Consider the following 25,030-nt stretch of genomic DNA (forward strand, 5'->3'; position numbering starts at 1 on the left):
ACTTAAAAACGTGAAGCTCTCGACCTTGTTTGTCCAACATTGATGAGTGGCAGCTTTCTCTGAACCTGTTGACTGTCTCAAACTCCCCTCTCTTGCCTGTGAATTAAAGCTATTTCCTGGCCACTGTCTCAAGCTCAATTAGACCATTCACTGACTAAAAGCAAAATAATGCTGATGCTGGATATCTGAAGTAAAACAGAGAATGCTAGAAAAGCTTTTGAGCCACACATCAGTTCTGACCCCCCATTTGCTGTTAATCATCAAGTTCCATACTTTAACCTCTAAAATATTGTCCATCTCCATCCAGTCACCAGTGAACCCCATTATTACTACCTCTGTCACTTCCAGAGTAAGCTATTCCAGTCTTCTCATTGTTAATCCCCCCTCCTACACTCAATAACTTATGATGTTACCATTTATCTTACTGTGCAGAAATAATTACAGCAGTGAGTATACTAGATGGTACTTGTTATAAGTTGCATTGGGGCGTTCTGAGGCCATGAAAGGTGCTATAGAATTGCAAATTCTTACTTTCATTCAAGTTTATCTGTAAAAGTGTAACTAAACTACAGAAATAATTCATTTGCTTTTTTTTAAATTCATTCATGGGGTGCAAGCATCGCTGACAAAGGCAGCATTTGTTGCTCATCCCTCACTGCCATTGAGAAAGTGGTGGTGAGATGCTTTCCTGATTTGATTTGATTTATTATTGTCACATGTATTAGTATACAGTGAAAAGTATTGTTTCTTGTGCACTATACCAACAAAGCATACCGTTCATAGAGAAGGAAAGGAGACAGTGCAAAATGGAGTGTTACAGTCATAGCTAGGATGTAGAGAAAGATTAACTTAATGCAAGGCAAGTCCATTCAAAAATTTGATGGCAGCAAGGAAGAAGCTGTACTTTAGTCGGCTGGTACGCAACCTCAGATCTTTGTACCTTTTCCCCAATGAAAGAAGGTGGAAGAAAATATGTCCGGGATGCAAGGGGTCCCTAATTATGCTGGCTGCTTTGCCGAAGCAGCGGGAATGTAGATCAAATCAATGGATGGGAGGCTGGTTCGCGTGATGGATTAGGCTACATTCACAACCTTTTGTAGTTTCTTGCAGTCTTGGGCAGAGCAGGAGCCCATGCCAAGCTGTGATACAACCAGAAAGAATGCTTACTATGGTGCTTCTGTAAAAGTTGATGAGAGTCATAGCTGACATGCCAAATTTCCTTATCTTCTGAGAAAGTAGAGGCGTTGGTGGGTTTTCTTAACTATAGTGTCGGCGTGGGCGAACCAGGGCAGGTTGTTGGTGATCTGGACACCTAAAAGCTTGAAGCTTTCAATGTGCTGCAGTCCACAGTCCTGTTGGGGAAAGATTCTGACCCCGCAGCAGTGAAGGAATGGCAATCTCGTTCCATATCAGGATTGTGTGTAACTTGAAGGGAAACATACAAATGATGGTGTCCCCTGGCATCTGCTGCTCTTTTCCTTCCAGCTTGTAAAAGGTGATGCCGAAGGTGCCTGAGCGAGTTACTGTGGTAGTATATCTTAAAGCAGTTGGAGGGTTCTCAGCCTCCCAAAGTGCCATATAAATGAAAGCTTTTTCTTTGTCCCCTTGTTTTCTGCTGCAGTGCCTTTCCAACCTCTACTGCACATTGTCTGATCACTTGTTTTAATCGCCCGTGTACTTCAATCTCTCAGGGCCCAACTGTCAGAAAGAATCACTGCTTTAGTCATTGCCTTAGCATTTCAACACATTCCAACTAAACCTGCCATGCTGCCAAGTTTCTAACAATATTAATGATGAACTCAATATCCCTTCAGCTCTCTTGATACATTGCCTGCTAAATTGTCTTTCCTGTCCTCCTCCTGTCATATCATTGAGTCTGAATCCTGTCTTGCTGAATTTCAGGGCTTACTAACTGCTGTCTCCGTTGAGAATTCTGTAGCTAAGCATCTCTGCAGTCTTTGAACTTGTAACAAACGAAGCAAGAGAAATTTGGAACACGCTCGATAGAAGGAAGAATGAAAATGGATGGGAAAGAAAACATTGAAGGGGTAAAAATGAATATCTGAATCCAGTTTCCATGCCAAACACTGACACACACACTCCCCCTCAAACAATTAGAAACAGTGTCGCACGTCCTTTCCCTCACATTAGGAACATAGGAGTAGCCCATTCAGCCCACCAAGCTGGCTCCATCATTCAACATGATCATGACTGATCACCCATTTCAATGCCTTTTACCAACGCTATCACATATCCCTTCTCATCAATGGCCTTTCAAAACCTGTCAATCTCTGCTTTAAATTTGTTCAATTATTGAGCTCCCACAACCTCTGGCATAAAGAATGCCAAAGATTCACAACCCTCTAAGTAAAACAAATTCTTCTCATCTTGGTCCAAAATGGTTTCCCCCTCATTTTGATCATACTTCGTTGTGTCCCCCTGTCCTAGACAGCCCAACCAGGGGAAACGTCTGACTGCCCTTTAAGTATTGTGTAGGTTTCAATGAGATCACCTCTCATTCTTCAAAACTAGAGAGAATATAGTCCCAGTTTTCCCAATCTGTCTTCCTCAATAGTCCCACCATCCTGGGAACAGTATGGTGAATGTTTGTTACCCTCCCTCTATAGTAGGGTAAGTAGACCAAAACTGCACACAATAAGCCATCTCACAAGGTTCTTTACAATTGAAGTAAGACTTTTCTACCCCTGCACTCAAATCTTTTTGCGATAAAGGCTAACATACCATTAGCCTTCCCAATTGTTTGCTGCACCTGCAGGCTAGTTTTCAGTGACCTCATGATTAGAATATCCAGATCCCTTTTACATCTGCACTTTCTAATCACTAACCATTTAAGAAATACTTTGCACATCTGTTCCTCCGACCAAAGTGGATAATTTCATGTTTTCCCACATTATATTCTTTCTGCCATGTTTGTGCCCACTCACTAAGTCTGTCCAAGTCCCCTTGATTTGCATCATCCATACAACATACATTCCCATTTAGTTTTATACCGTGTGGCCCCCACATCCAAATCATTGATATATGTTATGAACAGCTGGGTCCCTTGCAATACCCCAGTACTCAAAGCCTGCCAATGCAACAGTAACCCATTTATTCCTACTGTGTTTTGTGTCTGTTAACCAATCCCCAGAACTGATCCCAAATCTGTCAAAAATCTGAGACATTGTGTCAATTCTGACAACCTGTCTCATATGCGTCCGTATATTTGCACACTCTCTTGCACTGTCACAGAAACATACCCACATTCTCTCATCTACTTTTACAAATTCTCTCTCACTCTGTCACACTTTTGAACACACTCATGCTCTTAGTCAATCTATTTTGTACACCTGCATAGTTCACTTTCGTCCGGTTTAGGAGCTCTGGGAAGGGAATGACAGAGATGTTTGCTAGTCTCATTAAGCATAACTGTGGAGTGAAAGGTGGGAATCTTTGCAAAGATGGATACACTTCCATGAATGACTCAAGGATGTTGGCAGTTAGATCAAGCAAGGAACTGAAAAAGTTGCATAAAGGGGCTGTTTTATTCTCCTTTTCAAACCATGGTCCAGATTTGTTGGACTAAATCAAGGAGATGCAATTAGCATGGGGAAAAATAGGATTTGTGATGCATCAGTGATAAGGTTTTTCACAAGCTCCAGCAGGAAACTGAGTCCATTTGTTTGGCAATAACAGGAAGTTGTAGATTAGATTTGATTCAGTTCTGAGAACAGAGTGCCCATTTTACAACCACTCAAAGCTGCTGTTAAACATGGGGTAATACATTTACTGTTGAAACACTCAGATTGCTATCTACAGAAATAACACTTGCCAGTACTTTCTCCTGTGCTTATTCCAAAGTACTTTTTTTGCTGGATGAATTTGCATGATTACTATAGTATCCCAACCCCTCACCCAGGTAGCCATTGTTAATATATGTACGTTAGCTGTGAATGTCTGCAGGCAATTAAGTCATATTGCGGCTGTCAGGGCCAAGTCCAGTTGTATCCATGCAAGTGTACTTTTCAGCTGGGACTGGGAGGAGACGATTGAATGGTTTCATTTCATCTTCCCTTGCCCGTAGGGAACTAATGCTAATTGTACTGCCCTGTCTGAGATTAGATAACCCCCATACACACACAGGGCATCAGACATTTGCATCACACTGGTCTGCGTTGTTCAAATACTCACAATGTAAACCAGCTTAGGCATCAGAAAAGTTCAATAATTGTGGTCAGTGTCTGTTTATTGTTTTGCATTGAATAGTACTTCCTATTCTGCACCACTTAGAAATTTCCAAAACCTAACTAAAATCTGTGTTGGTTTAGAAAGTTAACACCATTCACCCTCCAATCCATGCTGAATTCCTCCCCTCAGCCCCTTTTACCGACTCCTCATCGCCAGCCCAAGGCAAAAAAGGCCAGTAGCCACAACACTTTTACTACCAAGCTGAGGTCAATTAACTCCGCATCAGGATGGGTGACCCTGACCTTCTGTTTTGCTTTAACCCCTCTTACACATTTACCCCTCTCTCTTAACTCTGAAGAAGAGTTATGTGCACTCAAAACATTGGGTGGGATTCTCCAGCTATTCACGCAAGCAGGATTTTCCTGTCCCACTACAGCAAACAGAGATATCGCTGAGCACCCAATTTTCCATTCTCTCTGGCAGCAGGGACGTAGTCTGAATGACCGGAACACGGTTTCTCCCTCTACAGGTGCTAGCAGGCCTATGGGGTGTGACCTTACCGCCCGCTCACGTCAAACTTCCACTGCAGCGAAGGCAGAGACTTTGGCGACAGACTAATTCTCCATTCGCTCCAGGATGGGAAATTCCCACTGGCGTGAATGGTCAGAAAATTCCGGCTGTTGAGTTTTTCCAGCATTTTCTGTTTTTATTTCTAACTTCCTTACTTTGGCTGGCTTGGCTTCTAACACAGGATAGTGTGTAGACCAACTGAGTCTTCAGTGAGCTGTTGGCATAGTGTTTATTTAATTCCGAATTGGGGAGCGTTTCAACTTTAAGTTATTCAGACTAACTACATCTTAAAGTCCAGGTAGATCTGAGGAGGCAGAGGAATCAACATATCTCAATGAGAGTTACATGGTTGAATTGAACACTAATCTCACTAATGACATTAATGAACCTGTATTGTGAACTAATTAAGGAACCTCAACTGTCTGGTAAAGAATTGTGAATAGAAACATTATGTTGATACGCTGAGGCTAAGATTATAATTGCACTTTGTGAAGATTGTGCTCACTATACAATATCATTTATGATCTGTAGCATTGTAATCTATTAGTCTTTGGAAAACAGTGTTCTGATTTAAAAAAAAGGATAAATAATAATTCCAAGTGGGATTTTTCCACATTTCAATTAACTGGTTTGACCTGCTTTCAACTCAGTTTAATTGGCCCAATCCATTTCCCCATGTGACACAAGACTAAAGAGGGAAAGACATGCCCTGATCCAGCGGCATCATCCACTCAACTAAATGTATTTTTCAGTAATGACAGAATTAATATTTAGCCTGAAGGTACAGTCTGGTTGCAAACTCGTGGGGTTGCAATGACTATCAGCAAACATCAGGGAGCTAATTATTCAAACAGAATGTTCAAGGATCGTTCCAACGAACAGTGAAATGCTCAATTTGGGCAATGGTTAGCACCAAATCTAAGGAGGACACTTGTAAGTACGTGATGCTGAAAATGCTAGTGTCTCTAGTTCTTCCATTCGGTTACTAGAAGTACTTAGAGACTGACATAATTTCAATAGACTTATTGAGAGTTTTGATCTAACTGTCCCAGAACAGTACATCAACATTCAGTTCACCCTGTCACCCATCAAGGGTAACAATCATTTATTGGCTTTAAAGCCAGCTTTAAAATTATGAAAATTATAGACTGGGGTAGACTTTATGATGCCTTTCTCACACTAACACTCTCACCAACAATTCTACACAGCATTTGCAGGCCCAAAGCAGGTCATTTGGCACAATAGGCCTATCCTGGTGCTCATATCCCACATGACACATAGTTCTTATAACTATGTTAGTATAACCTTCCAACCTAACCCCTTCTCCTTCCTGTGTTTATTAAGCTCCCCCTTGAATGTCTCGTCAATAGTTGCTCACAACTACTCAGAGTAGCATGTTTTACAGTCTAATCAATATTTTCATTAAATAAAACCTCAGACTATTGCTCAGATATCCTCCACTTTCCTTCAAACTGCACATCTTCCTTTTGGTAGTTTTTTTAACTAGTGGAGAAAATGACGTATTAGTGCTGAATTAGGTAATATTCAACGACACATGTCATTAAATTAAAAATTGCATTTATAGAAACTGCGTCACAGACTGGGGACTTCCCAAAAAAAACTTCACAGCCAAAGGACTGTTTCTGAAGTGAAGTCATTCCAGTTAGACTGATGGAGAAGCAAACTTTCTCACCCCAGGCCCTACAAAGAGCAAGTGGAAAAAGTTCAGACATTTTGTGTTGGTTGAGGAATGAATGTCGGAATGGGGAACTCCCTGCTTTGCTTCAATGAATGCCATGGAATTAGGACTGCGGTATGGCTGGAAGGCTAGTTTCCAGTCACTTAGGCATCTAAAATGCCTGATATTGATCAGTTACTTTTTCAGTGTGTTAAAATGCCTCCGTTTTGCAACTCAAACCCAGGTATTGAACTCAACCACAAAAATAATCACTGTCAATAGCAAATCAGCTATCAACAGCTATCCTCAGATCAAATCCATCTGCCTCTGGTTCCCCTGGAACAGTATGAGTGGATCTCTGTTACTATAAAAAGCACATTATAAAGGTCGGGTCCATTGCTCCAGTGGGAACTGCTCCTCTAGGACCACAGCCATGCCTTGGAAGTGATCGGTGCCTTCGTTCATTAGACTAATAAGACTTTGACACTTTAAAATTACCTAGCTAGCTTCACTATGTGGGAGATATTTATGGCAGGTCATTGCCAGCTCTGACGCATCTCTGACTGTGTGCCTGTTGAAAAACAGGACTATTCATTCCAACAAATGGATTTGAGTTTAGTTTCATTATTATACAAGACCTGCATAAATTTGTCCTGTTTATTAATTCCCAAGTCTGACATAAGCAGCAGTGACAGAGAGAACCTAGAAAAATTAATGCTGCTTCTTATTCATCCCAGAAGACTTGACTATGGCATATGTGGGGGTCACACTGAAATGAAAAAGCGTGCAAATATTGAGTGGAATTAGTTATCACAAAGGTACTTGGGACTTTTGTAGAAGTGAGTGAGAATGATTTAATGTGCTCAAAGTGAAAGATGGCAATCTGAGGGGACTATACTTTGTAACTGAATTAGAGGACTGAACCCACATTTATATGCAAGAGGAAACTTCCTCATATTATGTGAGTGGGTGGGGTGGGGAGGGGAGTCGCCAACATTTTGTGACATGAGTGACAGCAATCTCTTACATGGTTAGTAATAAGGTGGAGATGCCAGCATTGGACTGGGGTGGGCACAGTAAGTAGTCTCACAACACCAGGTTAAAGTCCAACAGGTTTATTTGGAATCACGAGCTTTTGGAACACTGCTCCTTCATCTGAACCCCACTCACCTGATGAAGGAGCAGTGCTCCAAAAGCTCGTGATTCCAAATAAACCTGTTGGACTTTAACCTGGTGTTATGAGACTTCTTATTGTGGTTACCAGTACAAAAGCAAGGTACTCCAGGTGTCAGAAATCTGAAATCAAAGCAAAATGCTCAGCAGATCAGGCAAGAGGTGCACGGTTAACATTCCCAGTGATGAAGGTCATTGACCAGAAATCTTAACTCTGTCTCTTACCCCTGTTTCTTTCTTCACAGATGCTGCCAGATCTGCTCAGTGCTTGCAGCATTTTCTAATTTTATTTCTTGTTTGATTACCGTTTGTTGATATCCATCTTGGGAAGAGACTTCAGGATGCTGATGTCTACGGTGGGCACCAGCTCCAGAATTGATCTGTGCAGTGCTGAAAACCAGAGTACCTGTTGATACCGATGTCTCAGCCAATAAGTCACATCACATTCACCCATAAGGAAGACTTGCAGAAAATAGTATATTTTGCAGACAAGTCCGTTTACTTAGAAGAGGATGTTTAAAGAGCTCGTTGCAGCAAACAGTCCACAGAATCTATTTAAAAGAAACTCGTATGAACTACGGCAAATGATTGAAACGACAGCAAAGTTTCCCAGTAAAATCATAAACAGTTTCGGCAACAGAGTGCAGTGATGGGGAGGACAGTTGCATAATATAAATTACAGCCATGAAACCAATCCCAGCAGTTTACAGCAATGTGCTTATCAAGCAGTATTGACAGATGAATTAACCAATCACCACCCTTCTGCCCAGGAGTAGTGCTGCTGCTAAAAGCAGCTAGTTCCAGTCACCCGGCTCTGCAAAACTCAAATGAGAAATGTAAGCACAGATTGCACTGAGTGCCTGAGATTTAAAGCACAGGTTGCCAGGCATCAGGCTGCATGCAGCCCACGCACAGTCATTTGGAGTTTTAGTGCCACAGACAGCAATAGGCATTGGAATACAGCACACTTAAGCCAATGTGCGTTGATGTTGTGCCAACACACTTCTTAAGTAATGCTGTTAATCTGCCACTTCTAGTGTTGCCAATCTTCCAAGATTATCCTGGAGTCGCCAGGAATGATAGACTGGGTATTACTGCTCGCAACCTAATGGAAATAATATATCAAAAGGGCATCAAACAAAATCTTTGTGATCACTCTCTCATGCAGATCATGACTCTGTATTAGCCTCTGATGTTTGTGGAGCACCAGGTTGTGAGCTTGTGGCTGAGAGTGTCAGATCCAAGCAGCGATGCTTCTTCCTTGGAGGTCTCGGGCTCCTGTGGCTGACCAGGTAGCAATTAGTGGGACCCTGAAAGTATGAAATCAATCAGCGAGGGAGGGAAAGAGGAGGAGATGAGTTGCAATACTCCCTGGAATTGCTCTTTGCTTTGCACAGCCTGCTGGGTTAAGTGAGTTGACCCATTAAGGTGGCTGCACATGGCACATCTTAAAGGCAAAGTCAGCCGTCTGCAGTCTGTTTGTTTCCTGTGCCGTAAATCCCAGATTGCTGCACGGTCGCCCACCCAGGGATAGATCTTCGGTGGGGTATAGTGCAAGAAGTCCATGAACAGATCATCAGCTTGCAATTTGTGTCATAGAACATAGAACACTACAGCACAAACAGGCCCTTCGGCCCACGAGTTGCGCCGATCACATCAACACCTACCAACCTACAGACCTATCTATAACCCTCAATCTCATTAAACCCCATATACTCATCCAGAAGTCTTTGAAAAGACCCCAGCGAGTTCGCCTCCACCACCACTGACGGCAGCCGATTCCATTCACTCACCACCCTCTGAGTGAAAAACTTATCCCTAACATCACTTCTGAACTTCCCTCCTTGCACCTTAAATCTGTGTCCTCTCGTAGCGACCATTTCAACCCGGGGAAATAGCCTCTGAGAGTCCACCCTATCTATTCCTCTCAACATTTTGTAAACTTCTATCAGGTCGCCTCTCAACCTTCGTCTCTCCAGGGAAAAGAGTCCCAGCTCCCTCAACCTAACTTCATAAGGCATGCCTCCCAGTCCAGGCAACATCCTTGTAAATCTCCTCTGTACCCTCTCAATAGCTTCTACATCTTTCCTATAGTGAGGCGACCAGAACTGCGCACAATACTCTAAATGAGGCCTGACAAGGGTCTTATAAAGTTGCAGCATTACCTCCCGACTCCTAAACTCAATCCCTCGATTAATGAAGGCCAGCACACCATATGCCTTCTTGACCACCTCCTCCACCTGCGAGGCCGATTTAAGAGTCCTGTGGACCCGGACCCCTAGATCCTTCTGCTCTTCAACACTACTCAGACTTCTGCCCTTGATAGTGTACTCGTTCATCCCGTTGGTTCTGCCAAAATGGACGACTACACATTTATCCGCGTTGAAGTCCATCTGCCACTTCTCCGCCCAGTCCTGCATCCTATCTATGTCCTGCTGCAACTTTTTCCATCCTTCCAGACCATCCACAACACCACCGACCTTAGTGTCATCAGCGAACTTACTTACCCATCCCTCCACTTCCTCATCCAGGTCATTTATGAAAATGACAAACAACAAGGGTCCCAGAACAGATCCTTGAGGCACTCCGCTGGTGACTGACCTCCATTCAGAAAAAGCCCCATCCACAACCACTCTCTGCCTTCTGCAGGCAAGCCAATTCTGGATCCACAAGGCCAAAGGCCCTTGGATCCCATGCCCTTTCACCTTCTCAAGAAGTCTTGCATGGGGGACCTTATCAAACGCCTTGCTGAAGTCCATGTACACTACGTCCACAGCACTTCCTTCGTCAATGTGTTCAGTCACATTATCGAAGAACTCAACTAGGCTTGTAAGGCACGACCTGCCCTTGACAAATCCATGCTGACTATTCCTGATCATGTCAAACCTCTCCAAATGTTCATAAATCTTGTCCCTCAGAAGCCTCTCCATCAGCTTACCAACTACTGAGGTCAGACTCACCGGTCGGTAATTTCCCGGGCTATCTCTGTTCCCTTTCTTGAAAATAGGAACTACATCCGCAATCCTCCAATCCTCCGGAACCTCTCCCGTCTCCATTGACGACGCAAAGATCATCGCCAGGGGCTCTGCAATCTCTTCCCTCGCCTCCCACAGTATCCTGGGGTACATCCCATCTGGTCCAGGCGACTTATCTACCTTGATAGAATTCAAAAGTTCCAACACATCCTCCTCCTTAATATTCACGTACTCAATCTTTTCCATCTGCTGCAAATCCATAACAAAATCTCCCAGATCAGCTTCCACTGTGAATACTGAGGCGAAGTACTCGTTAAGCACCTCTGCCATTTCTTCTGGTTCCACACAAACCTTTCCCCCCTCACCTTTTATAGGTCCTATCCCTTCTCTTCTTATCCTTTTACCTTTCACATATTTATAGAAGGCCTTGGGATTCTCCTTAATCTTACCCGCCAAGGTCTTCTCATGACCCCTCCTGGCTCTCCTAATTTCCCTTTTAAGTTCCTTCCTACAGTCCTTATACTCCTCAAGATCTTTAACCTCTCCTAATTCCCTGAACCTCTTATACACCTTCCCTTTCCTCCTGACTAGGTTCAACACAGCCTTTGTGCACCACGGTTCCCGTGACCTACCAAAACCCCCTTGTCTCATCGGAACATTGTCATTCAGAGCTCCAGACACACATTCCTTGAATATCTGCCACCTTCCTTCGGTACTTTTCCCTAAGAACGCCTCCTTCCAGTTTATTTGTCCAAGTATCTTCCTGACTTCTTCGTATCTCCCCTTACCCCAGACAAACACCTTCCTAGCCTGCCTGATCCTATCTCGTTCCAATGCAGTTGTGAAGGAGATAGAATTATGGTCACCATTTCCAAGATGCTCTCCTACCGAAAGATCCATCACCTGTCCTGGTTCATTCGCCAGTACCAGGTCAAGTACAGCCTCTCCCCTCATAGGCACATACTGTGTCAGGAAACCTTCCTGAACACACCTAACAAACTCCTCCCCATCCAAACCCCTTACCCTAGGGATATTCCAGTCGATGTTTGGGAAATTGAAGTCTCCCATCACGACAACTCTGTTATTAAAACATCTCTCCAGAATCTGTTTCCCTATTTGCACTTCAACTTCCCTGTCACTATTGGGCGGCCTATAGAATACACCCAGCAAAGTTTTCGACCCTTTGCTGTTTGTAACTTCCACCCACAGAGATTCTGTAGACAGTCCCTCCACAACATCCTCTTTCACTGCAGCCATGACACTGTCCCTGATCAACAGTGCCACTCCACCACCCCTTCTGCCACCCTCCCTGTCCTTCCTGAAGCACCTGAAGCCTGGCACCTGAAGTACCCAGTCCTGTCCCCGAGACATCCAAGTCTCCGTAATGGCCACTACATCACAATCCCAAACAGCAATCCACGCCCTAAGCTCATCTACCTTATTCACTACACTCCTTGCATTAAAATATATACACTTCAGCCCCTCAGTCTGGGCATTTCCCATCTCCACCGCCTGTCTAACCTCCCTCCCATACTGCCTGCGGTCCTCCCCTACCTGGGAGCAAACCTCCTCCGTCCCAGTCTCCCCATCACAGTTCCCTCCCCCCATCCTTTCTAGTTTAAAGTCCCCCCGGTAGCCTTAGCCAGTCTTCCCGCCAAGATATTAGTCCCCCTGGTATTTAAATGCCACCCGTCCTTACTATACAGGTCCCACCTACCCCTAAAGAGGTCCCAGTGATCTAGGAACCGAAATCCCTGCCCTCTACACCAGTCCCTCAGCCACGCATTCACCCTCCACCTCATTTCATTTCTTCCCTCATTCTCCCGTGGCACAGGCAGCAATCCTGAGATTACTACCTTCGCTTTTCTCTTCCTCAGCTGCCTACCCAGTTACCTATAGTCCCTTTTCACGAGTGCCTCCCTCTTCTTGCCTACGTCAGTAGTACCTATGTGTACTACAACCTCTGGTTCCTCACCCTCCCCTTTCAGGATGTCTGGGACCCGCCCAGAGACATCCCGAATCCCAGCCCCAGGGAGACAAACCACCATCCGCGACTCACGTCTACGTCCACAAAAACGCCTGTCCGCCCCCCTCACTGTGGAGTCCCCTGTTAGCACTACCTTTCTGCTCTCTTTTTTGATTTTTTGGCTCACTGGCTCAGCTCCAGAGACCTGGCCACCGCTTCCTCCCTCAGATGAGCTGTCCCCCCCAGTAGTACTCAGGCCGGAGTACTTATTTTGAAGGGGGACATCCACCGGAGTGCTCTCCATCACCCGTGTTTTCCCCTTCCTAATAGTTACCCAAGTGCCCTCATCCCGTTGCCCTGGTGTGACTACTTGTTTATAGCTCCTATCTATAACCTCCTCACTCTCCCGAACGAGCCGAAGGTCCTCGAGCTGCATTTGCAGCTCCTTAACCTGGTTTCGTAGGGCCTGCAGCTCCACACACCGAGCACAGGTGTGGATGTCTGGCAGGCCAGGAGCCTCCAAGACTTCCCACATGTTGCATTGGCAGCAACATACAGGTCTCACACTCATACTTACCCCTTATAGCCACCCAAAGTAAAAAAAAAACTTATAACTTACCTTATCTCTTGGTCCTGTGAGCCAAAGCCCTTACAGCACACACAAAAACAAAAGCAGTCTTACCTGCTCTCAGACAGAGCCCCCCTCTCTCTCTCTCTTTTTTAGGTTAGGGGAGGGGGGAGGGCTGGGATACTCTACCTGTGTAGAGTATCGGGAATCCCCTCCGGTCTAATTTATAGTAGGGTGAAAAAAAAACTTGACCCGAGTGCCCTCGCGACTACTTCCGGGGTCAAACTTAAAACAATCAAAAAAAAAACCCCCACTAAACTCACTAAACAAAGTTAGTTTTTAAAAGAAGGAAAAAGTCGCTGTACTCACCCACAAGCTCTCCACTCGCAAATCGCAGCCTCTCTTCAGTGCTCCCACGGAACAATGATATATAGCAGGATGAACTGAATGTCATATAGCAGGATGAATGTCATATAGCAGGATGAACTGAAAGTGGGAGTGGAGATGGGACTAAGGTAGAATCATTGAATCATACAGTGCAGAAGGAGGCTATTCGGCCCATCGAGTTTACACCAACCATAATCCCATCCACACTCTATTCCCATAACCTTAGCTAGTCCCCTTGACGCTAAAGGGCAATTTAGCATGGTCAATCCAGCTAACCCACATATCTTTCGTCTGTGGGAGGAAACCGGAGCACCAGGAGAAAGCCCGTGCAGACTCCGCACAGTGACGTAAGCCAGGAATCGAACCCAGGTCCATGGTGCTGTGAGGCGGTAGTGCTAACCATTGTGCCGTCCGTAGTAACATACTGTCATCCTCATGTTATGGTCTCTTTTCCATGTTGGGCACATGGAAGGAGATTGGCTTGGCTCCAGTCACCTTTTTTGCTGGTTGCTTGTATTTTGTATCCCCTTGTCCTCCAAGAGAGGGGACAGAATGTCAGTGATTCTGTTGTACTGTTTGGATAATGCACGCATCATAGCTGAAAGCTGGCACTTTGTGAAGGAGCTGAGAGGTGTGTGAGACATAGCCGTCTCCCTGTTCCAGCGCTCTGTTTCAACTCTCAACATTGGCAGCAGCGACAGCCAGGAGCAGCCTCCTTTGTTTCATTGCACCTTCCTTTAAGAAAATCACACTGTCTCTAAGAGCTGGAGGCTAACTGGATCAAATGGCCCGTTTGCATAGTATCAGACCCCCTGTTGTGTGGGCAACTAGCCACGGGCTGCATGCAGAAATCATGGAAGGGAGGTGGGGGTGGGGCGTGTAGATTATAACAGCCCACTGCCCAAAAGCAGGCCTCACACAGTTTTCTGCATTATGCTTTCAGTTTTCTTTGAACATTTGAAGATGCGGGAAAATTGTTGCTTGACTAGGTGGGTAGCTATGATGAGCCATATCAGCTTAAAATTGCTTTCATCACAATAAGTACCTGTGGTCACCAGTAATGTTGCCTCAGTATTTTGCAGCTTTGAATCCTTTCTCCAGACACATTCCCAGTTTGTAATTGGACTGTTCTTTACCATTCTGGTTGACATAAGACGAAAATGTCAGATACACACAACCTTTTACTTCAATCAAATCCCAGTGACGCCTAAAAGGAAGCTTTACAATAAGTTGGAGAGAAACCCACAGAGGTGTAACCAGGCATTGAGGTCTCAAAATGTTTCTGACAGCAGGACTGAATACAGGAGATTGAGGACGAGGAGACCTATGCAGCATTGTGGCTGTTTAAAAGATGCCATTGCATAACATTTTATAGACAACATTGATTCCGTGACAATAAATGTTTGATTAGTCTTGTGTCTGTAGATTGGGAGGGGGAAACTTAGCCAGAATTCTCATTTCTGACCCAATTACCACTGCTACAAGTGCTTACATATCAACATTAGGTGAGCACAGGACTGGGCTAGGCTGTGAAATCTCTTACAGAGGGCGAATATGCTGGCACTCCCTGTCTAAGCTTGCTGATGAAGAAAAGGTACTGAAACATATTAGCAGACATCATCGGAGCCATGATTACCATGCAGGTTATCAGGTGGTGTAGAGCCTTGCATTTCATTGTATTTGACATTGTATTTAAATAAATGGCATGGATCCATATCACAGCCACTGCGCACTGATCCATTTTGAAGAGCCTTTCAAATGCTCTGTCTGACCTTCAGTTTGGAGAAGGTGACCCAGCCACAATAACGAAGTGCTTGTTAGCACATGCTTTCCTAATGTGCGTTTTTGCAACGGTGGGCAAGGATTTCAGCCCCAGTGCTTCCCAGTGTTGCTAAGTGCACTAGCGAAATGCATTATTGAGCCGAGCAGACCAGAAATGTCCCCAATTTGATCGCTCAGTCCCACAATTGTGTGGAGTTGACCTCAGCCCTGAAGCCAGGGGGGTGTGCTGCAATTAGCCAGTGGCACCCTGAGCTATAAAAATGGGCTAGTGTCAAAATTGCCACCCGTTTTGCTGTCTTTAAGATAATGTCAGGTGAGGGTAAGTTTAGATTTGGCTCTGATGCTCCCCACAGTCAAACAATCTAATGATTGTCATTAGACATGGAGAGAAGTCATTTGAGCAGGCAGTGGAGAGGTGTGGAACCACATCCCAGTGCCATCAGTAAAGATGGAGATTCATCCTTATTTCAGTCAGGCATTGCATTGTCCTAATGTGGCTGCCATCCACTGCACTCTTTCCCTGAATCTCATCGTTACTCAGAGGTTGAATACACGCTCAAGAATGGGTCAGCAACACTTGAAAAATATTGAAAATAATCACAAGTCTACTTGCAAGAGGTTTTAATGAGATTTTAATTGCTGGTTTGGTTTGTTGTTTGAAGGCAATCCTCCAGACGCTTACTTTCATGGTTTTTTCTCCCTTTTTTCAGTTAGTAAGTAAGAGTTCATTTACAGCCCTGCTGGTTCGATTCAGTCACGTTATCGTCCACCTTCGAATGTGAAAGCTGACTCTCCATCAGCAGTAGCGTGTTCTAGTGCTACGGGCCAAGGCTGCGGCTGTTTGTCCCCATCCTGTGCTCTGCCTCCTCAGGCCCTCTACTATCACCAGACCTGAATGCACTCAGCCAGCGATATTGATTCAGTTTATTAAATACAGCTACTGTTGCCCATCTCATGCTGTGACGCAGTCCTCCCTCCTTCTCTTTTACCCCTTCCCCCATCCTGCATGTGCTCGGAGGCTGATGTTGTGCAGTTGTTTAGCATTGCTGGGCTGCTGCTGATATGCACACAGCCGCTTTGTTTGTCTCTCTGTGCCTGTCTGACTCTAAAGTCCATTTACTTTGCATGAGTCATATCTCTGTAAGGTTAGGATCTTAATCAATAGGATAGTGCAGTTAAATGTTGTATTGATTGAAATGTTAATCCAGGCAAGTAGAACAGTATAACCAGAGCAACTTAGTCAATTGGAGTATTAGATACACATGATGTATCAAATCCATCATGTAACTGTTTAGTTTAGTGACAGTCTAATAAGTCAGAAAAATTATAGCAATCATTTTTAAATATCTTTTCTTCATAATATTTAACATGAGATGTTCCCTTTTTTTACTGCTTATCTTCTGATTGATATTTAAACTGCTCTTTTAGTGGTTTCAGCGCAGATCTCACTTTTACCTGAGACTAGACTAAAAATGAAGTCTTAATACTAAACCAGTAAGTTTCAAATCTTATTGAACAGTGAAAGAATCATAAACTAAAGGCAGATAATGCTAGCAATACACACCAGAGCAACCAACATCTGAAAGGGGAAAGTTAATGGATCAAATTGAAAAGTCTACATTCGAACCCAAAGCAAGTGCATACCCCGCAACCAGGCGATTCCCTCAGCAAAGCAACTGCTCAGAATTGGCTTACTGGGGTAGACCCAAGTGGGGTTATTCTGACTCTTGTGTGGTAGTATAAAGCAGGTGGCAGTGAGTCAGCAGCTCAGTCTCACCCCATTTTAATTTCAATTGACTCTAATGATCAGGAGAGATAGAAAATAGACTGCTGACTCAGTCAGCTAATTTACACTATTGCACAAAATCAAGATCTGCCCAAGAGGTTACATTTCAGCTTCTGCATAATATCTTATTATCCAAGATAAAGCCCACCTGAATGGCCATGGTCCCCTGATTAAAAGTACTTCAAATACTTTGCCATTGCTGTTTGTGATTTTTAAAAATCTGATTGTAAACCTGCCATAAAACATTCCCTGGCGATAAGATACTCCATTTTCTGTTGGATTTTTAACCCTGTTTAAGTTCTCAACATGAATGCACACTGTGGGCTCTAGCTGATGGGCAGGCGATGACAGACATGTCTGTTCTCCAGCAAGGCATCACTCTGGGGTAAATAACAGATGGTGCTGCCAGAATTATTAATACACACCCTTCCACTCCATTCGCTGGTCTAGTTGCCACATCAGGACCCCTGTGGGAGGCTGAGAAGATTGCATATCCACTTAACCACAAAAGTGACAGATACATGCAATAAGCAAGGAGAACAATACCATTTTGTTTACTGAGGGAATGACCAGCTTATAAAGAGCAGCCAGTTTACAGGTTCGCAAAAGGTTTGAGTGAGTTTTAGATTTGGGTTTGAATATAAAATCATCTCAAGGAGTGAATTTCACACAGTATGAACTGGTGCAAGTGCAAATGGTGTAACGCTTATGATGTTTGTAAGGTCCTAATGAAGGCTAATCCAACACGAGAGGTTTTAAACTTTTCTAATGCTTTACAAGGAAAATAACTCAGGCTAAGGAGAGCAGAGGAGATAACAGAATTCTGCACCAACCATTCACATCAGTCTAAAACAGGTCTACATTAAAGGAGTACCTGTAGCAAAACTGCACACTGATCAGAATATTTACACTGAGGCAGTGTAGGCAGCATTTCCACAAGGCTGTTAACCAAATGTGAAATTAGCCAAGAATAACTCCAGTTAAACTGGCATATTGCTGGTCTCAACAGCAATTTATTTTCATTGTGATCCAATCAAAAGCTTTAGCTGAAAGCAAATCTTGAGTAGGTTTGATACCATCAGGAACCAGTGATTAATCTCGTCCTGTAGATGACAATCTATTCATTTGTGGTTGCACTCAATTACAAAAACTGCATCTTGTTTATAAGAACATAAGAAATAGGAGCAGGAGTAGGCCAACTAGCCCTTCGAGCCTGCCCCGCCATTCAATAAGATCATGGCTGATCTGTCGTGTCTCAGTTCCACATTCCCGCCCTCTCCCCATAACCCTTAATCCCCTCTCTCATCAAAAACCCATCAACCCGCGTCTTAAAAATATTTAGCGAGGCGGCCTCCACCACTTCAACGGGCAGAGACTTCCAGAGATTCACCACCCTTTGAGTGAAGAAGTTCGTCCTCAACTCTGTTCTAAACCGCCCCCCCTTTATCTTGAGGCTATGCCCCCTAGTCCTACTATCCTTTCTGAGCGGGAAGAGTCTCTCCACCTCTATCCTATCCATCCCATTCATCATCTTATACGTCTACTTATAATTTATATTTATTTGTGGGACGGCACGGTGGCACAGTGGTTAGCACTGCTGCCTCACAGCTCCAGGGACCCAGATTCGATTCCCAACTTGGGTCACTGTCTGTGTGGAGTTTGCATATTCTCCCTATGTCTCCATAGTTTTCCTCTGAGTGTTCGGGTTTTCTCCCACACTCCAAAGATGTGCAAGTTAGGTGGATTGGCCATGCTAAATTGCCCCGTAGTGTTCCTAGATGTGTAGGTTAAGTGGATTAGCTGTGGCAAATGTTAGGATTACAGAGATAGGGAGAGGGCCTGTGTGAAATAATCTGTCAGAGAGTTGGTGCTGACCTAATGGGCTGAATAGCCTCTTCTGCAATGTGAGAGTTCTATTTTATGAAATTATACAAGTTTTAATAGAATTTAATTAGCATTTTTCCAGTGAGCTAATAAAAAAAACCACTAAAACCTTTTAGTTTCTTGCTCAGTGCAATTTCAGCTGAAATACAAAAAAAACCTGATTAAGTAGCAACAATCTGCAGTTGTATAATTTCTTCAACATAGTGAAACATCCCCAGGCCCTTCACACAGGCTTCTTCAGTCTGAATTCATCAGTGGGCCACATAATGTGATATTAGGACATATGACTGAAAGCTTGATCCAAAGAGGCAGATTATCATGTACATTAGCCCCCGATACATCACAAAGGATTGCTTAGATTGGTAGGTGAAGTGCTGCTTTAGTATGTGATTGTTGAGTCTGATGATGTGAAGTACTGTACCGTCTTGTTAGTGCGTCTGTTTTGAGTCCATATTAAACATTGGCCTGGTGTTCGCTGTTCATGATGTCCGTTTCTCTTGCATCACTGCAGGTTCGGTGCACGCCACGTCGATCGCAGCCTCGAGAGTGGAGCAAGCACTGTCAGAGGTGGCCTCGTCCTTGCAGAGCAGTATGCCGAAACAGGGGCCGATGCACCCCTGGATGACCCTGGCCCAGATCTGGCTGCATGCAGGTTAACATACGGTGATTTGGCACCACTCTTTACATTTCCATTTTGTATTCAGCCGAGGAATAAAAGTGAGGTTAAAAAGTTGCAAAGCAACTCCCAGAACACACTAGTTACCTCCAAAACATGCGAGCATTTTCTACAAAATTCTCTGGCATTTCTGGTACGTCCACATGGTAAATTAGATGATATGTAGTTTGACATTGGCAAGTTTTAGATCATACTTTGCACAATAGCAGTGGTTAGCACTGCTGTCTCACAGCGCCAGGGACCCGGGTTCAGTTCCAGCCTCAGGTGAGTGTCCGTGCAGAGTTAGCACATTCTCCATGTGTCTGCATGGGATTCCTTTGGGTGCTCCAGTTCCCTCCCACAGTCCAAAGATGTGCAGATTAGGTTGATTGGCCATGCTAAATTGCCCCTTAGTGTCAGGGGCACTAGTAGGGTAAATGAATGGGTGTAAAGGGAATAGGGCCTGGGTGGGATTGTGGTTAGTGCAGACTTGATGAATCAAATGGCTTCCTTCAGCACTGTAGGGACTCTGTTCTGTAAACTATGCAGTACCTTTGAAATTGTGCTCATCAGGGAATCTAAAACACAGAAGCACAGTCTCCGAATAAGCAGCCGGTCATTTCAAACTGAAATGAGAACGTACTTCACTCAGAGGGTTGTAAATTTTTGGAATTCCCTACCCCAGAGGGTTGGGATGCTCCCTTCATTGAATACATTTAAGACTGGAAAAGACAGATTTGGGAAATTAAGCGACGTGGGGATTGAATGGAAGTTGAAGCTCCAAATCAGCCATGACTGTATTGAAGGGTTTGGCAAGATCAGTGGACCGTGTAGATAACTACTGCTCCCATGTCTTATATTCTAGTGAGAATCTTCCCAAGTTGCTTCACCGAGGCCCAAAGGGACATAGTCACAGAGCCAAACAAGAGATTTAGCGCGCAGACCAAACATTTTAGTCAAAGAGGTAGATTTTAAGAAGATTCTTAAAGAAGGAGAATGAGAGGGAGAAACTTAGTGAAGGAAAATAATGATGGGTAAAGTAGGGGGCTGAAAGCTTTGGACAGTTTTAAGATTAGAAGTCCAGTAGAGTAAACACAAGAGTCTCAAAGTCACAGAGCCATGGAAAAGGATTTAGCAACTGGTGGACTGTGGCAGGGGTGGATGTGGGTTGGGTTCCAGATGTCAAGTTGGACAGTTTTGTGTGGAGTGAGAAGGTCAGCTGGGGTTCATATAAGACACTGAAATTGTAGTCGTGGTTCAGCCTGTGTAGAATCAGAAGAGTAACAGAATTGGTGTCGAGGGGAGTTTCCCCAATCTTTAACTGAAATAAATTGCAACTCATTGGAGACTGGATGTTGGATAGCTCAGAGGGAGGGGAAGTATCCAGAAGGATAGAACTGGGTGCCATCAGTGTATGTGTTGAAGCTCTGGACAATATTGCTGGATGTATCAGAGACTTGCGAAGGTGATGGGGACGGCGGGGGGGTGCGTTCAAGAATAAGCCTTTGGGTAATGGAGTTCCCAGTGTGACTGGAGGGTTGGGAAAAGAAGCCATTTCTTCAGGTTCTCCTGATATGATTGGATAGGTCAGCATGGAATCAAGTGAGGAAAGTGCTACCCTGCTGGAAAGTCTTCTGACTGAGGCACAGAGAGGACAAGGTTCCACAGTTGCAGAGAATGTCATTTTATGACTTTAATTAGGGCTGATTGATGCTGTGCAAAACCAAACTGAAAGAATTCAATTGAGTGCAGGATAGGTGGGCATCTGGAAAATAAAGCACTATGAAAGGCATTGGAGAGAATTCAGTTCATTGCTTGTGTATTTCCATATTGTGTATTCGATGAGGAGAGCAGGGTTGTATGGTGAAAGAATAATGGAAAATGTGGGAGGCATGGTAGCACAATAGTTAACACTGCTGCCTCAGAGCCAGGGACCCAGGTTCAATTCCCGGCTTGGGTCCCTTTCTTTGTGGATTCTGCACATTCTTCCCATATCTGCATGGGTTTCCTCCGGGTGATCCGGTTTCCTCCCACAGTCCAAAGATGTGCAGGATAGGTGCATTAGCTGTGGTAAATACATGGAGTTATGGGGATACAGCAGGGATAGAGTGTGGGTGGGATCCTCTTTCAGAGAGTCAGTACAGACTCAATGGGCCAGTTGGCCTTTTTCTGCAGTGTAGGGATTCGATGGTTCCGTGGTTATGCTAGTCTGTTTTAGCTGTTGGCATTAAATGGAGCATCAGTTCAAACCCAATAAAACAATAAATTAGAGGCAATTTCTGCAGGAGGGAGCATTGGAGAACGCTGGTGGATTTATATTTTAATAATTGCGGATTTCAGTGTTCTGGATTTGTTATTCTAAAAATGTGAAGAAATTACTTATTTTTGTTCCAAAAATCAGTGTTTCATAAGTTACATAATTGGTAACAAATAACGAGAGAAAATGTTTATATTACTGATTATGATGCCAAGTTTATTTGCCTGTTCCTAAAATCGTTATGATGTAGACATGCCGGCGTTGGACCAGGGTAAACACAGTAAGAAGTCTGACAACATCAGGTTGGACTTAAACCTAAAATCATTAGCCAGGAGGCAAATTTGAGTCAATTGACCCAACTGTCGAAGATGGCTTAGCTGCTCCGGAGGAAAGGCAGCGTTGTTAAGGGTGTACCGTTGGGGGTGCACAGTTGGGGATGCACAGTTGGATGTGCGCCATTGGAGGTGCATTGTCTTTCAGATGGGATATTGTATCGAGGCTCTATCTATTCACTCATGGGATGGAAAGATTCCTCTCACACTATTTCTGACTAGCGTTTATCACTCAACCACCAACACCAAAACAGATTGATCATGTTTTCATGAAAGGTTACCGAGGTGAAATGTTAACTCTGTTTTTCACTCTGTAGATACATTGATTATCTCCAGCATTTTATTCTATTTCAGATTTCCAGCATACGCAGTGTTTTGCTCTTGTGGTTATTTCATTCTTTGCTGTTTATGGGACTTTGTACAGTGTAGACTGGCATTTAAAAATATAGAAGATAGGAGCAGGAAGAGGCCATTTGACCCTTTGAACTTGCTCCACCATTCATCACAAACATGGCTGATCGTCCAACTCAATAGCCTAATCCTGCCTACAAAGCAACAGTCAGTACACCTCAGCAGTAATTTGTTGGTTGCTTTAGGATACAAGCATTTTGAGTACCAATACACTATAAACCAGTGTTTATTCCTTAACGTTATGGGGTACATTTCCTGTTTGATACCTTTAATTCATCACTTCAAATTAATCCCAGTTCAAAAACAACCAGTGCTTTATTCAGTTGTACAGCAGAAAACACTCCTGTCTGGAGGGGAAAAGTCTAATATTTACCACCACACGTAGTGAAATTAAGATTTAAAATGATAAATGGTACCAAGAGGGCAAATAAAGAGCAACTGCCCAGAAGCTTTTGTGAAGGAATTCAGAACAAGCAAGGGGTGCCATCTTAAAATTAGAGCCATGTCATTCAGGAGTGGAAGTACTTTTATGGAATAATGGATTTCTGGAACATTTTTCTTCTAAAAGGATGCAGTGATTGTAAGATTTCAAGACTGAGATCCATCAGCTTTTATTTTGGTAACAAGGGGAAGAACTGCAACTGTTCAACGCCACAAAAGTTAGATTAACCTGGTGCACTGAGTGTTTCCAACCTTAGTATCTGTTGCAGAGAGCAAGTCATTTTTGGCTGTAGGATTTTTAGACCTTTTAGAATGGTTGTAGTAGTGAAACAACTCATTTCCAACAAGAAATCTTCAAGATCTTATACATAGAGATGATGGCCTATTGTCACTGGACTATTAATCCAGAAAATCAGCTAATGTTCTGGGAACTCGGGTTCAAATCCCACCAAGGCAGATGGCAGAATTTGAACTAAAATTAAAAGAAAATCTGGAATTAAGAATGATGACCATGAAAAACCCATCTGGTTCACTAATGTCCTTTAGGGAAGGAAATCTGCCATCCTTACCTTGTCTGGCCTACATGTGACTCCAGAGCCACAACAATGTGGTTGACTCTCAACTGCCCTCGGGCAACAAGGGATGGGCAACAAATGCTGGCCCAGCCAGCGATGCCCATGTCTCACAAATGAATAAAAAAGAGAAAGGATTTTAAAATAAAATCAGTTGTTGGATGGAAGAGTTATGCGACCAAAAGACATCCGGCACTGAGAAAGTTAAATAACCAGCTTGAACATACGGAGGAAACAAACACCTTCTGATCCATGTTCATGCAGATGATTTCTGTGAAACTCTGGCAGCTCCCAACTCACCAAAATTTTAGTTTCCTGTGTGTGTGATTGTATTAAGATGACGTATTCATCAACAAACCCTTAAATATTAACCTAAAATACTTTCTTCAGCCCCATTGTGCATGCTTATTTTAGTGAGTCATAATTATGCACTTGAAATACAAAATAAATCTAAAGTGAGGTATTTTACTGGGAAGTGGGCCAACGTGTTTCCAAATCTCTCAGTGGCTTCACCCCTTCTCTGTGTGCAATCTCCTCTGGTCTGCCGAGGTCTCAGCACCCCTCCATTCAGGCCCCATGTGAATGCCAAAATTCCTACTCCATCCAATCCCAACTCCTTCCCTATTCAATCAGGTTATATTAAGGATGACTGAGCAGCCTTGGAAAGTGAGTTAGTATTAGCAGAATAATCTTCAATCTTGTGAGTTTTAAACTGATGTTTATTATAGCTTATCCTGGACTTGAAATCAGGCAGATAGTGCTGTCGCACCATGACAGACCTGGAATGAAGGGTGGAGGCGGGGGGCCAGTCTCCCAAAAACAATGTTCCAAAATCGCACGAAAACCAGAATAAACCTTGCCAATTTTTTTTAGCGGGATTTTCAGAGTGAGTCTCCCACTCTGAGCACTGCAGAGTGCCCAAGCAAGAGGCAGGCAGCATATCGCTGAGCGGGCTACTGCGCATGTGCCACAATCTGTCAGAGTGGAGATTGGCGCATGCACTGTGGCCCTGCACTGCTGGCCTCCCGATTGCTGGTCAGCCCGATTGCTGGCAGGCTCAGCAACCCCACTTCACTGCCCCTTCAGTTTCTCTCCCCATCCCCAACCCGATGGCCTCCCTCTGCCACAGATCCACCGATCCTTTTGCAGAGTGGCAGCGAGACTGCACCCTCACTGATCATCCCCTATAGACCCTGCCCCCAGTAGGCCACACCTCCTTAGCACTGCCCGATTCTTGGTAGGGAGTGCCAAGGTGCCTGTTGGGCAGTGCCAGTTTGCCCCTTGGGTAGTGCTGGGGCCAGGCTAGCATTGTCCAAGGGGCATTCCGCTTTACTCGCGACCTCCTGTGGAGGACCTTCATGGCCTCTGTTCCCTGTAGCGAGGTCAGGCCTCTTGTTTCCCATTA

At 44.1% G+C, this 25,030-nt stretch overlaps 1 protein-coding gene across 1 annotated transcript in view; it reads left to right on the forward strand.

Annotated features, from left to right (window-relative positions):
* The window catches only part of ttc7b (tetratricopeptide repeat domain 7B), a 277,583-nt gene that overhangs the window by 187,348 nt on the left and 65,205 nt on the right, over window positions 1–25,030 (forward strand). Inside the window, exon 18 of the mRNA XM_080202203.1 lies at window positions 19,469–19,609. Within this exon, the coding sequence (XP_080058329.1) occupies window positions 19,469–19,609 (141 nt within the window). The remainder of the gene's footprint in view (window positions 1–19,468; window positions 19,610–25,030) is intronic.

This window comes from Carcharhinus amblyrhynchos, chromosome 14 (assembly GCF_965287045.1).
Source record: "Carcharhinus amblyrhynchos chromosome 14, sCarAmb.v2.hapA, whole genome shotgun sequence".
NCBI classification, from domain to species: domain Eukaryota; kingdom Metazoa; phylum Chordata; class Chondrichthyes; order Carcharhiniformes; family Carcharhinidae; genus Carcharhinus; species Carcharhinus amblyrhynchos.